Source organism: Danio aesculapii, chromosome 14, assembly GCF_903798145.1.
Source record: "Danio aesculapii chromosome 14, fDanAes4.1, whole genome shotgun sequence".
NCBI lineage: Eukaryota > Metazoa > Chordata > Actinopteri > Cypriniformes > Danionidae > Danio > Danio aesculapii.
In genome coordinates this window covers 10,368,821-10,383,301 of record NC_079448.1, presented here as the reverse complement: position 1 = coordinate 10,383,301, position 14,481 = coordinate 10,368,821, and the positions used below count along the sequence as shown (strand labels likewise).

Below are 14,481 nucleotides of genomic sequence, written 5' to 3'. Positions count from 1 at the left end.
TTCTAGAGTCTTTGGTTATATGCACAGAAGTGTTGTTCAGCCACTGAAATTTTCCGGTAAATGATTAATGTGATTATTTTCAGTTTAATAAGGTCCTTTTACAGCATCAATAATCTAGATTTTTATTTAGTGAAACAATAAAACATCAGTAAACAGCATTAATCCACCTAGCCTGCTTTACTGAGGTTTACTGAATGTTATATTCACATTGATTCATTTTTGCACAATGACAACCTGTGACGTGCTCCCTATATTGTTTACCATGCTACTCTGAATATTCATGTCTGAAATAGCATGTACGTATGGCTTAGTAATAAGTGAAATTCCTGCTCCCTGCCTGCCAACCTCCAAGCATACAGTAGTTGCTTAAGGACAGCGTGCAGAGAGTGAGACACCTTTCACAGACATTGTCACAAAGTGCTTTACAATTAAAGAAAAGATTTCAATTAAAAAAGCACATAAAAACAAGTTAAAAATCAAAGTACAGAGGAATTTAAAAGAATTTAAAACGTAAATTGATTTTTTTGTAAAAAAAAAAAAAAACTAAACTAAAGCCCAGCCCTACTGAAAAAAGTGCATCTTAAATCAGTGTATGTAGAATTTACAGTGCATTCTGGGTAAGTGTGGAGAAATACCTGTTATAGACGCTTAGGAAAGCCTCTTTACTGGGCAGAAGGATGTAGGCTACAGGGAACGTGATATCAACCACATACTGACACTGACATATACACTGAGACTGGAACTCCTCCATCTCCTCTGGGTCTGCTGGAATCACCATCTGAGACAGAGAATGGAAGATGTATATTAATAAAAAAGGCAAAAAAAAAAAGCTAGAGAGATGCAGATCCACACAGCCACTACTTTGCCCCGCTAACTTGTGCTAACACTTTAGTTTAGGTCACAACACATACTATTTACTACTAGCTTATTACCTGCCTATTATTAAGATATGAATTGTTCATTAGTAGTTATAAAATATGATCTTTTACTGATTCTCTAATCCTACCCAAAACCTAAGCTCAACTTCTAGCTTACTAATTATTAATAAACAGCTAATTAATCGTTTTTTGAGCTAGTAGTATTAATTAATGGTTTGTTATTACCATGAATTGCAAGCTAATGTGTAACCATGTATTTTTACCCTTAATTCCAACCTTACTTGCAAATGAGGAATATGTTAATTATTTGTATCATTTCAAGCTATTGAATTTAGCATCTATTACACCTATTAGCATCTTGCGTATCCATCAAACTATTTTAAGCAAAAATGTGGGTACTGCATAAAAATACTATATCTGTTAAAAAGATTAATAAATGATATCCAATGAAAATTATGCACATTAACTCCAATGGAAACACATTTACTAAATAAATTCCTTGAAGCACGTCAACAATCTCATCGTAAAACATTGTTTTAATTCTGAAAACACCCGAGCGAAAGTTCAAGTCAGTTATTTTGTATCATTACCTCCTAGACCCGTCTTATTTGTGTCTATTATCACTATGGGCTTATTTACAATGGAGAAGTGTTTCTCCACTTTCATAAATGTTATTTTTTTGTTGTTTATATTTTATGCTAACCACTAGGAAGGATTTCATTGTTTTGAACACATGGCAAGAAAATAGTGCATTTATTCACAAATGTTTTAAGCAATAGAAATGCAATAGCTACTGACAAACATCTTTTCTTTTAGTTCTGTTTTCATCCATCTATTTTTCTGCGTATTTGGAATATTTAATAAAAAATTCTTAATTTGAGATGCCAAAACGCACATATATTGTTGAAGTCAGAATTATTAGCCGCCCTGAATTATTTGCCCCCGTTTATTTTTTTCCCCCAATTTCAGTTTAATGGAGAGTTTTTTCAACACATTTCTAAACATAATAGTTTTAATAACTCAATTCTAATAACTGATTTATTTTATCTTTGTCATGATGACAGTACATAATATTAGACTAGATATTTTTCAAGACACTTCTATACAGCTTAAAGTGACATTTAAAGGCTTAACTAGGTTAATTAGGTTAACTAGGCAGGTTTGAGTAATTAAGCAAGTTATTGTATATGATGGTTTGTTTTGTAGACTAATCGAAAAAAAAATAGTGCTTAAAGGGGCTAATAATTTTGACCTTAAAATGGTTATTAAAAAATTAAAAACTGCTTTTATTCTAGCTGAAATAAAGCAAATAAGACTTTCTCCAGAAGAAAAAATATTATCAGACATACTGTGAAAATTTCCTTGCTCAGTTAAACATCATTTGGGAAATAGTTGAAAAAGAAAAAAAATTCAAAGATGGGCTAATAATTTTGACTTTAACTATATTTTGAAAATGTGCTTAAAAAACATAAGTTATTATAAAAATAATAATAAAATAAAACATATGATTAAAAAATAAAACTTAATTTTAAAATGCGCTTAAACTATGATGGACACACATTTACCGAATAAATTCCAGCATGCACATCGAAATGCACCTGTTTAAAGAAAATCATATGAACGTAGCCAAAAGAGCAATTTTCCTGTCCCAATCCAATGACAATCTGCTTTTCTTTCGAAACTAGGGTGGACCAGCAGACCAACCACATTGTCAAATATCTGAAATGTTGTTTTGATCATTCTAAAATCCTTCAACCAAAGTCATCAAAGCGATTTAAAGTAATGTACCTCCCAGAATGGTTTTGTCTTGACGGCATTCATTGTGTTTCGATTTAATTGTCTGAGGCAAGTAATTTATTATATAAGAAAAAGGCCCACATTAGTGTCTCCTACCGCAGGAAACTACATTTTTCTTTTTGATATTTACCACCAGTTCATCAGCAAGTGATGATTTGTTCTCATTTGTAGTTTTGCAGTTTAATTAGCATCTTTGAATGGAAGCATAGGTAGTGATTGCAAATTTGCAATTTTACAAAATCATTTGCATTCAAAATCAATACGTCTTAATACTGATAGCTGCTCCCTGGTTCACATATTTGCTTAGATGAATGCCATTTTATTATAGAAAACCACAGGCCAAATATGGAAGTCTCACACTGAAAAAAGTCACATTCAGTTTAAATCAAAATGATTTGCTCAAATAATCAAATATTTCCCAAATGATGTTCAACAGAGCAAGGAAATTTTCACAGTATTCTCTATAATATTGTTTTCTTCTGGAGAAAGTCTTATTTCGGCTGGAATAAAAGCAGTTTTAAAAATTTTTAGAAGCATTGTGAGGTCAAAATGATTAGCTCTCTTAAACAATATATTTTCTGATTGTCTAAAAAAACAAACCATTGTTACACAATGCCTAATTAATCTAGTTAAGCCTTTAAATGTCACTTTAAGTTGAAAATTCTTGAGAAATATCTAGTAAAATATTATGTATATATAAATCAGTTATTAGTGAGTATTAATGAGTTATTAAATCTATTATATTTAGAAATGTGTTGAAAAAATCAGCTCTCCGTTAAACAGAAATTGGATTGAGACTGGATAATTGCTAATCTAATTCTGACTTTAACTGTGTATATACAGGAAAGTATAGGAAAGAAAGGTACAAGGACGGGGTGGCACACACCTCTTCTGTCTCAAACATTGTGCGGTTGGAAGAGAAGGGTGAGCTGTTCTTTTCTCTCAGCTCACAGGGGTTTTCCAGAGACATGGAGCCCAGACCTAGATCCCTGTTCGGCCCTTCACACACACCTATGCTGTCAGAGCTGGCTCCTTCATTCACCTGCACCTGAATCCTGATGGAAAACAGAGAGAACTCTTTTGTCAACACACTGTATTATTATTTTATTTAAAGCATAATGTCAGAAACACACACACACGGACACAGACAAAGGTTTGTTTTTGAGAATTGTGGGGACATTACATAGGTTTCCATTGTTTTTATACTTTACAAACTGTATTTTCTTTTGCTCTACCCCCACTCTATCCCTAAACCCGACCCTTGCAGGAAACTGTGTACAGTTTTACTTTCTAAAAAAAAACAATAATTATGTGTGATTTATAAGCTTTTTTAGAAATGAGGACATCAGTATCGTCCTCATAAATCACCACCTTCTAGGACCGGGGTGTCTAAACTTGGTCCTGGAGGTCGGTGTCACGGATTGGCCAGGCTCTTCCACCAGCATCACGCAAAGATCACCATCACCTGAGTATTAACCACACACAGCTGCACCCAATCACTTATAGTCACTATATAAGCACACACCTCACTTCACTCAGTGTCCGGTCTCGTTCCTACGAAGCGGACTCTGAGTGAACACCTCCTGGTAATCACTAACATTCGATCTCAGTATATTGTACTTATCTGCTCTCTGTCTCTCCTAGTTTGTCCAGTGTTCCCGGTGTCCTGTCTGCCTTGTGTTTGTCATCAGTCTGTCTTCCCCGCAAGCCCTCTGGTGTGTGCATTCGGTCTCCCTCAGTATCAGTCATCCAGCCTGCCACCAAGGATCATCCGCACAACCGGACTCCACTCACTTCTCCTCCGTTCTCCGTATGTGCTCATGTGTTGCAAATAAACATTGTTAATAATTCACTCACCTTCCTTGTCCGTCTGCTTCCCATAACAGAAGACCGGACCACTACAATCAACAGCATGAGCACTCACGATCCCATTCAAGAGTTGGTGGACTCATTGAAGAGAGTTTTATTACCATCTACTCCACTTCCCGAAGCACCACCAGCACCGAGCACTTCTTCACCGTCCACCCACTCATCCAGTCCCATGGCTCGACCAGCGCCCTACTCTGGCGGGGCGGAGGAGTGCAATGGATTTCTTTTGCAATGTTCTCTCATATTCACCATGCAACCTGAGTTATATCCCACAGATCGGTCCAAAATCGCATTCATCATCTCCCTTCTCTCTGGATCGGCTCTTCGGTGGGCAGAAACCATTTGGCAACAGTCTGGGCCGGTAACCAGCTCCATTCAAGCTTTCACCAAGTACTTTAAGGAGGTTTTTGGTCGCGCAGATGCAGAAGTAGCAGCTGGAGAACAGTTATACCATCTCAAACAGGGAGCCATGTCCACTCAGGATTATGCGCTCCGGTTCCGTACTCTGGCTGCTGCTAGCGGATGGAATGAGCGATCTCTCCTCACCACCTACCGGCTCGGACTGGAGCCCAGCCTCCGACTACAGCTAGCAGCCCTCGACGATACCTTGGGGTTGGAGAAATTCATCCAACAATCCCTCCGCTGTTCCGATCGTCTGAGGGTCTACCAGCACGATCTTCCACCTGTTCCCCAAGCACTCCTCCGTTCGCCAGAGCCAGCAGTCCCTCCAGAACCTGAACTAATGATCGTGGAATCTGGTAGACTCACCATCACTGAGCGACAGAGGAGGCTGACCCGGGGTCTATGTATGTACTGTGGTGCCGAAGGACATGTCAGGCTGGACTGTCCCATTCGTCCAGCACGTCCTTTGGTGAGTGTATTCAGTTCTCCCATTGAAAAAATGCATCCTCTCACCACCAATGTCCAGTTAACTACCCCTTCTATATCTGTTTCAGTCACGGCCCTCATCGACTCCGGGTCAGCTGGAAATTTCATCTCGTACGCCCTCTGTCGCCAGCTCCATCTTAACACCGAAGCCTCGACGCACGTCTACCAGATCCAACCCATAACCAACGCAATCCATTCCCAGGCACGTATCCATCGCAAATGTGAGCCTATCTATCTCCAAGTGGGATTGCTCCACAAGGAGGAGATCCAATTTCTGGTTCTGGAGGGTGCATCCATGGACATCATTTTAGGGCGCCCGTGGCTGGTGAAGCACGATCCCATCCTCTCTTGGGGCACAGGAGAAATAAAGAAATGGGGTGAAGACTGCAAAACCAGATGTTTTCCCGACCTACCTGTTCAACTTCAGAAACCACTTACCATCTATGTCACGTCTGTCGAAAGCCCAGTCAATAAACGATCCATTCAAATCCCGAAGATCTACTCCGCATTTGAAGACGTTTTTTGCCCCAAGAGAGCTTCCCAGCTACCTCCACATCTGCCATGGGACTGCGCCATAGACCTGCTGCCAGACGCTCCTATGCCCAAAGGTAGGATCTACCCGTTGTCCCTTCCGGAAAATAAGGCCATGGAGGAGTATATTCAGGAAGCACTGAGTCAGGGGTATATCCGCCAGTCCACGTCACCCGCTGCCTCAAGCTTTTTCTTTGTGGCCAAGAAGGATGGAGGGCTGCGTCCTTGCATCGATTACCGAGTTCTGAATCAAGGAACAATTAAGTTCCGGTATCCCCTTCCTCTCGTCCCTGCGGCCCTGGAACAACTACGATCCGCCAAGATTTTCACGAAGTTGGACCTCCGCAGCGCCTACAATCTGGTCAGAATACGTGAGGGGGACGAGTGGAAGACGGCGTTTGTGACCCCTACAGGACACTACGAATACCTGGTCATGCCCTATGGTCTGGTCAACGCCCCCTCCGTATTCCAGAACTTCATTCACGAAGTCCTCCGGGAGTTCCTCCATATCTCCGTCATAGTCTATATTGATGACATCCTGATTTACTCCCGGAGTGAGGCCGAACACCGCCACCACGTTGCGGAGGTCCTACAAACCCTCAGAGACCATCAATTGTACCTCAAGGCTGAAAAATGCTCCTTCCACCTACCGTCTGTTCAGTTCTTGGGGTACATTATTGATCAGAAAGGGGTTCGCATGGACGAGGGGAAGGTGACTGCCGTTGTCTCCTGGCCAAAACCAACAACCATTAAAGAACTCCAGCGATTTCTAGGATTTGCCAATTTCTATAGACGATTCATCCACAACTACAGTCTCATTTCCGCTCCGCTGACCAACCTACTCAAAAACCACCCCAAGAAACTCTCGTGGCCTCCCGAAGCAGCCTTCCAAACCCTCAAACAATCCTTCACTCAAGCTCCACTCCTGACTCACCCCGATCCTGAAATCCCGTTCGTGGTCGAGGTAGATGCCTCGACAACTGGAGTGGGAGCCATCCTGTCTCAACATCAAGGAACACCATCATTACTCCATCTATGCGCCTATTTCTCGAGGAAGCTCAGCCCGGCGGAGAGAAACTATGACATCGGAAACCGAGAGCTATTGGCTATCAAGCTTGCCCTGGAAGAATGGCGACACTGGCTGGAGGGAGCCAAACATCCTTTCCAGGTGATTACAGACCATAAGAATCTCCAGTACCTCAAGGAAGCCAAAAGACTCTGTCCTCGTCAGGCCCGATGGTCCCTGTTCTTCTCCCGATTCCAATTCTCCATATCTTACCGACCTGGGTCAAAGAACATCCGAGCGGACGCACTTTCCCGTATATATGATCAGCCGGAAATCATGGAGACCCCAGCCAGAATCCTCCCAGAACAGATCACGGTCTGTCCAATCACCTGGTCCGCTCCTACAGTCATCGCCACTCCCGAATCCAGGACTCCGCCGGGCTGTCCCCCCAATCGTCGCTTCATTCCTGAAAACCAACGGGTAGATCTGATTCATTCCACCCATACATCTTTGGGCACAGGGCATCCCGGGACCAACAACACCCTCTCGTTGCTATCCCAACGCTTTTGGTGGCCGCACATGGCGAGGGATGTGAGGAGATACGTTCAAGGCTGTAGAGAGTGCGCTATGTCAAAGAGTCCTCGCCATCTACCTGCAGGTAAACTCCATCCCTTGCCCATCCCAAACCGCCCCTGGTCACACCTAGGAGTTGACTTCATGACAGATCTACCATCATCTGAAGGTAATACCTGCATTTTAGTCATTGTCGACCGATTTTCCAAATTCTGCCGTCTGATTCCCTTGAAGGGTCTGCCCACAGCCCTAGAAACCGCCGAAACCCTATTCAACCATGTCTTCCGATGCTTTGGGTTACCTGAAGACATAGTCTCGGACCGAGGACCCCAGTTCATCTCCAGACTATGGAAAGCCTTCTTCAGACTCCTAGGTGTGACCGTCAGCCTCTCGTCTGGCTATCATCCACAGACCAACGGCCAGACAGAGAGGAAGATCCAAGAAGTGGGGCGGTTCCTCAGAACATTCTGTCACGGTCATCAAAACTCCTGGAGCCAGTTTCTGGGCTGGGCGGAATACGCCCAGAATTCCCTGCGGCAACCTACCACCGGACTTATGCCATTCCAGTGTATTCTGGGCTTCCAACCTCCACTATTTCCCTGGGATGGCGAACCTTCTGATGTCCCCGCAGTGGATTACTGGTTCCGGGAGAGCGAGAGGGTCTGGGACGATGCTCATCACCATCTCCAGAGGGCAGTTCGCAGAGCCAAGGAGGTCTCCGACAAGAGGAGGATCCCAGGTCCAAGCTATGCGCCGGGGCAGAAAGTTTGGCTCTCCACCAGAGACATCCGCTTGCGACTGCCCTCCCAAAAACTTAGTCCCAGATTTGTTGGTCCCTTCACCATCCTGGAGCAGGTCAACCCCGTCACGTTTAAGTTACAGTTACCACCACAATATAGGATCCACCCCACATTCCACGTTTCACTCCTCAAACCCTTTCACGACCCTCTGATTCCCTCCACAGAGCCTGGCCATGAAGAGGAACCTCCTCCCCCACTGATGTCGGAAGTCGGATCCATCTACAAGATCAAGGACCTTCTACGGTCCCGACGTCGTGGTGGTCAGCTGGAATATCTTGTCGACTGGGAGGGATACGGTCCGGAGGAGAGATCTTGGGTCCCCAGATCAGATATATTAGATCCTGCACTTATGGAAGAGTTCCACTCCAATCACCCCGAGTTTCCAGCACCTCGTGGACGTGGTAGACCACCACGGCGTCGGAGGTATAGGCCCTCAGGAGCGGGCCCTGGGGAGGGGGGTAATGTCACGGATTGGCCAGGCTCTTCCACCAGCATCACGCAAAGATCACCATCACCTGAGTATTAACCACACACAGCTGCACCCAATCACTTATAGTCACTATATAAGCACACACCTCACTTCACTCAGTGTCCGGTCTCGTTCCTACGAAGCGGACTCTGAGTGAACACCTCCTGGTAATCACTAACATTCGATCTCAGTATATTGTACTTATCTGCTCTCTGTCTCTCCTAGTTTGTCCAGTGTTCCCGGTGTCCTGTCTGCCTTGTGTTTGTCATCAGTCTGTCTTCCCCGCAAGCCCTCTGGTGTGTGCATTCGGTCTCCCTCAGTATCAGTCATCCAGCCTGCCACCAAGGATCATCCGCACAACCGGACTCCACTCACTTCTCCTCCGTTCTCCTTATGTGCTCATGTGTTGCAAATAAACATTGTTAATAATTCACTCACCTTCCTTGTCCGTCTGCTTCCCATAACAGTCGGGGGTCCTGCAAAATTTAGTTCCAACCCCAATCAGACACACCTGGGCTAACTAATCAAGCTCCTACCAGGCTTTCTAGAAACATCCTTGCAGGCATGTTGAGGCAAGTTGGAGCTAAACTCTGCAGGACACCAGCCCTCCAGGACCAAGTTTGGACACCCCTGTCCTAGGACCTTCTTATACCCATGTCAGTATACAGATTTGTGTCCTGATTTGTCACAAAAACATGCACACACTCACATACACAGTCACTAACTGACCTGGGTATGCCATCAGGGTTCTGCGGATCTGGGCTCTTCTGTACACGAATACAGGGAAATGCCTCTCCATCCCAGCCCTCATACACTCCTAAAACATACACACACTACAGATAAGATTAAAGAGAAAAGTACCATGTATCCTCAGAACTAAACCTTTAAAATGATCTATGAACTAGAAAAATATCTATGAAACAGGAACATAATCAGCTGGAAATAACTAATAATATAATACTAATATTATAACTAATAATACCAATAGTTAATTGTATGCATCAGGATTTATTCAAATAATCAAGCTGTAAAGACATGTTATTAATAAAAATAAATATTAAATTATATCATTATAAAATATTCAATTAGCATTTCATATAATAATAATAATAATAATAATAATAATAATAGTTTAGTTTATATCACAAGTTATATCACATTAAACTCCCTTAACACTGACTATCAACATCTATTAAGAATGCAAATGAGAGTTATCACATATTGATCTTAAGGTAGAGAGAAACATTATATTATATAATATTATATACCATCTAAAACTGGTTTTAATATATTTAAAATATATATAATATATTTTAAAGTCTTTTATGTGCAACAAGGCTGCCTTTATTTGAATAAAATGTCCACAAAAACATTGATATTGTGAAATCCCACCACCAGTATAAGTGTACATGAATGTATATGATATGAGTGTATATGTAAATAAGCGTATAAGATTTTGAACTAGAAAAGCCTCACCGTGCAGGTCACTGAAACAGGCCTCCAGTAATTTGGTGAGTTTAGCCCCTGGACTGCGGGGGCCGTCCTGCTGAACGTCCGGCCCCTGCTGAGACTTTAGCTCTAGATTGGAGATTTGCAGGCTCAGGGTTTCATTGCGCACAGCACGCTGGCTCTGGGGCCGCCTCAGCCCTGGGGGTCGAAGGTCAGGGATGGGGAAACGGACCTTCAGCACGGCGTAAGGAGACTGAAGCAGCAGGGAAGACTGGAACTCTAACAAATGAGACTGCAGAGAAAGAGATAGAAGATTAAGGCTAGGTAACACACTTCTTTTACCTGTCCCATAAAAAGAAGCATCTCCACAGCTTTCTAAGTGGACTCAACCACAGATGACACATGTTCATTTTACAGTATAGAACAGTATAGAGCATGGGTTCTCAAACTCGGTCCTGTAGGGCTGGTGTCCTGCAGATTTTAGCTCCAACTTGCCTCAATACACCTGCAAGGATGTTTCTAGAAAGCCTAGTAAGAGCTTGATCAGCTAGCCCAGGTGGGTCTGATTGGGGTTGAAGCTAAAATCTGCAGGACACCGGCCCTCCAGAACTAAGATTAAGAATGCCTGGTATATACTGTATTGACCTTATTCTTCAATGCGGAAGTGTGCTCGTTTTTGCGATTGTTTTAGAACTTCCGATTCAGCTGCCTATGGGAGAAATGACTAGGAATAATAAACGGCAGAACTACTTACTCTAACTACTGTCAAACTACTCACCCTACAAACAAGTGTTTGCATGACAATACAGACAACGTAGAATGATATAATAAGAAAATATCAGTTTGCAACACCAAACAGCAAAACGAGCTGTTTTTAACGTCTAAAAATGAATGGAAGTGAATGAGACCGGAAGTCTCGAGCCAAAATGATTCAAATTGCTGCGCCCGCTCGCACACGGAGAATGAGGTGAATACAGCTAATGCTAACGAGGGTTAGGCCCACTCAGTTTCTGGATGGGAGACCACCTGGGAAAATTGCTGCTGAAAGGCCACTAGGGTTTTTTCACTGTGGGGGTCTGTGTGGGTCCTATTGGCCCAGTATAGTGACCATACCTGTCAACATTGGGATGTGAAAATAAAGGATATGGCCACCATAATAAGGGATTCTACCGACACCCCTTTAAAAAAATTCCCAAACTACTAAATATGTTCATTTGGAGCTGTTTAATAGTAAATAAACAGTTAAATGGTCAGTACCATGTTTTATTATAATTAATTACAAAAGAAAAAATAAGTAGTATATATTAGCAGCAAATACATTAGCAAAGAATTCAGCTTATTAAAATTAATAGCTATTATAATGAAATAGAATCAACCTATTAAATCTCATTAGCCATTTCTTCACTGTATATCTTACACATTCTGATTATAGAGCAATGAATGAATGTCTTATTTATTTAGATTTTTTTCTTTTTATTACATTACATAACAGGTGTCCCTTTAAAAATGCACAGATCTACGTTATAATGAAAGCTTTCGATTGCTTTTCTAACTTTTTATGCTCATTTAGGACGAAATTAATGGTGTTTGAAAAAACCGGCCAAGATCGACATCTTTAGATATTATTATTATTATTAATTATGTGTATATGTCTGTTCAAACACGCACCCAAAACCCAGACTTTCGCTCCGCTTCAAATCGCGTGTACAGAATTCGTTTGGGAAACAGCGTCTATTTATCACTATGGAGTGCGTCAGCTGACAGTCATGCATCGCTATATTACTGTTTTAAAGATTGCATATGAAGGGGAGACGGCACCTGTAATGAAAAAGATAGGGAATCTCGGGGTGTTTATATTTATTTCAGAGTGTTTTCATGCCTAAACAAAACGAAAGCACAGAACAGACTCACAGTTAAGAGCAAGGGGCGGCCCCTGGTGGTTCGGCGGTATGGGTTGCATATAGAGAGGTTCGGCTTTTTAATGTTTATTTGCCACTCTTCAGAGAAAGACCGAAAATACTGGAGAAATATGGGAAATTACTTTTATGGGATGATAGCGGGATAGAACTGTAAAATACGGGAGAATCCTGGGAAAAACGAGGGTTGACAGATATGAGTGACGGGGACACTTTTTAAGGGCCTAATATACTTAAAATTAAGTTATCACTTTAGACCAATGGTAGCTTAATGGTGTTTAGAAGCCAAAACCAACCCAAAAAGTAAATTAAAACTTTTAAGGCAGATTTGTTTTGAAATGAAGTCATTTCAGTTTGCTCTTTGATTTCGCAAAAAAATCAAAGAAAATGCGCTTGCTTGTGAAGTAGATCAGGGGTTCAATTCAATTCAATTCACCTTTATTTGTATAGCGCTTATACAATGTAGATTGTGTCAAAGCAGCTTCACATAAAAGGTCACAGTAAATAGGAACTGTGTAGTTCAGTTTGTAGTGTTTAAGTTCAGTTCAGTTTAGCTCAGTTCAGTGTGGTTTAATAATCACTACTGAGAGTCCAAATATTGGGCTCATTTATAAACATGGCGTATGTCCAAAACAGGGGGCGGAAATGTGCGTATGTGCTACTTCCCATGCAAGAGTTAGAATGTACGAAAAACAAACTTAGAGACTGTGCGTAGCTGTAAGTAAACTCCAAGTAAAACTTACATGTTGACTAAGCAACCTTAAAATGATCATATAAGCCAAAATCATAAAAAAATAAATACAAATTTATTCTGGTCTAAGTTAATTTTAGGAAGGTTTCTACGCAAAGTGAAAACGAAAACGTTGGTTGCAGCGCTCCTAATGAAATCTCTTGTCTCAGGGATTTTTTCATTATTTGTGGCACCAAATTACTTAAGGGTTTTCATGCAACCGCCATCAAAACGACCCAGCATCAAGTACTACCAAAAAGGCTGAAGTGCTTTTTTTATTATGTAAAAGCAGACTTGAAACAACTAACAGCCAAATTCAAACCCTGTGCATGGTTTAAAAATATTACTGTTATTGTTTTTGACCAGGGGTGTGTAGTGACCTCTGCAGTGTGTGCCTTGTTTCTCTGGGGTGATGATGGACAGTGGCTCAGGGCCTGCAGGATGTCCTCTAGTCGGCCCAAAATATCCAGGTCCAATTCAGAGCTGAGCTCGCCAAGCTCGACCCGCAGTGAGCTGTCTCTGCGCACCACACGCCGTCTGCTGCCGCTCTACAAGAGAACATATTTCATATCATTATATCACTAAAGCATAACAGACATATTAGTTTCACTCAGGACTCTGTTAAGCAACACTACCTTACGCATGTGCTTCTCGGACAGACTGTGATGGAACTGGGCACAGGGTCTGGCAGTGGTGCCCATTGTGAAAACACCCGCTGACTGGAACTGCAAAAGCTGGAATAGGACAAGAAAAGTGGATATACACACTCATTTTAAAAAGAAACTTTTCCAGAACATTCATCATCCTGCAAGATGTTTCTAGCTGGATTTTCAAGCTTTTGGCTGTCTGGTTTTGTGACTCTACTATATTCACATCTGTTTAAAATTCTTCCTGAGCAGCTCGTGAAGTCATGCCTATCTATGTTACACCACTACACCAGTGTATTAATCTGGCAGACAACTGGCAATTTTCTGATAATAAGCATGTTTGATTATTCTGACATTATAGATTTGAGGTTTAGAGTGCAACGTACACTCAATGAAAAACAAAACATTACTTGCTATTATTTTACTTATTTCATATTCAGGCTAAGCTACTATTTAGTAGCTTTTCAGTATTATGTAGCTATTAGTGTTATGTAGCTATTTATTTTTAGGTTTAATACAGATTTTTAATGGTTCAAATCACTTTAAATCTGGTGTGCAACCCACTTTAGGCACATTTACTGTGAAATGAGCATTTTTGAATGGATGGACAAATAGGTGGACACAAGCGTTTCATGCGCTGAAAACCCTGCGTTTAATTTGACTGGAGAATGAAAAAGACGTGACTGATAGTAGTGTGCTTTTTCAGCTCAAAGTTGACTTTTCAACTGCATGCGCTCATAGTGCAACCGTAAAAAACGTGAGGCTCAACAGGCGATTGTTATCCAATCAAATGAAAGCAAAGTTTCCATTGAGGTGACAGCAGTGTTTGTGTTGTCAAGACGACTACAGAGATTTTTAAAGAAGAAGGAGGGACTTGTGGTCGCCGTTTCCGGAGCTGTAAGACTTCACAAATCGGGAATATCATAAT

At 41.7% G+C, this 14,481-nt stretch overlaps 1 protein-coding gene across 1 annotated transcript in view; it reads right to left on the bottom strand.

The window, feature by feature from the left end:
* Positions 1–14,481, bottom strand: part of atg2a (autophagy related 2A) — a 76,852-nt gene that overhangs the window by 40,531 nt on the left and 21,840 nt on the right. Inside the window, exons 13-18 of the mRNA XM_056472982.1 lie at positions 13,542–13,640; positions 13,287–13,454; positions 10,288–10,552; positions 9,541–9,628; positions 3,562–3,730; positions 636–778 (exon numbers count right to left, since the gene is read on the bottom strand). Of these exons, the coding sequence (XP_056328957.1) occupies positions 636–778; positions 3,562–3,730; positions 9,541–9,628; positions 10,288–10,552; positions 13,287–13,454; positions 13,542–13,640 (932 nt within the window). The remainder of the gene's footprint in view (positions 1–635; positions 779–3,561; positions 3,731–9,540; positions 9,629–10,287; positions 10,553–13,286; positions 13,455–13,541; positions 13,641–14,481) is intronic.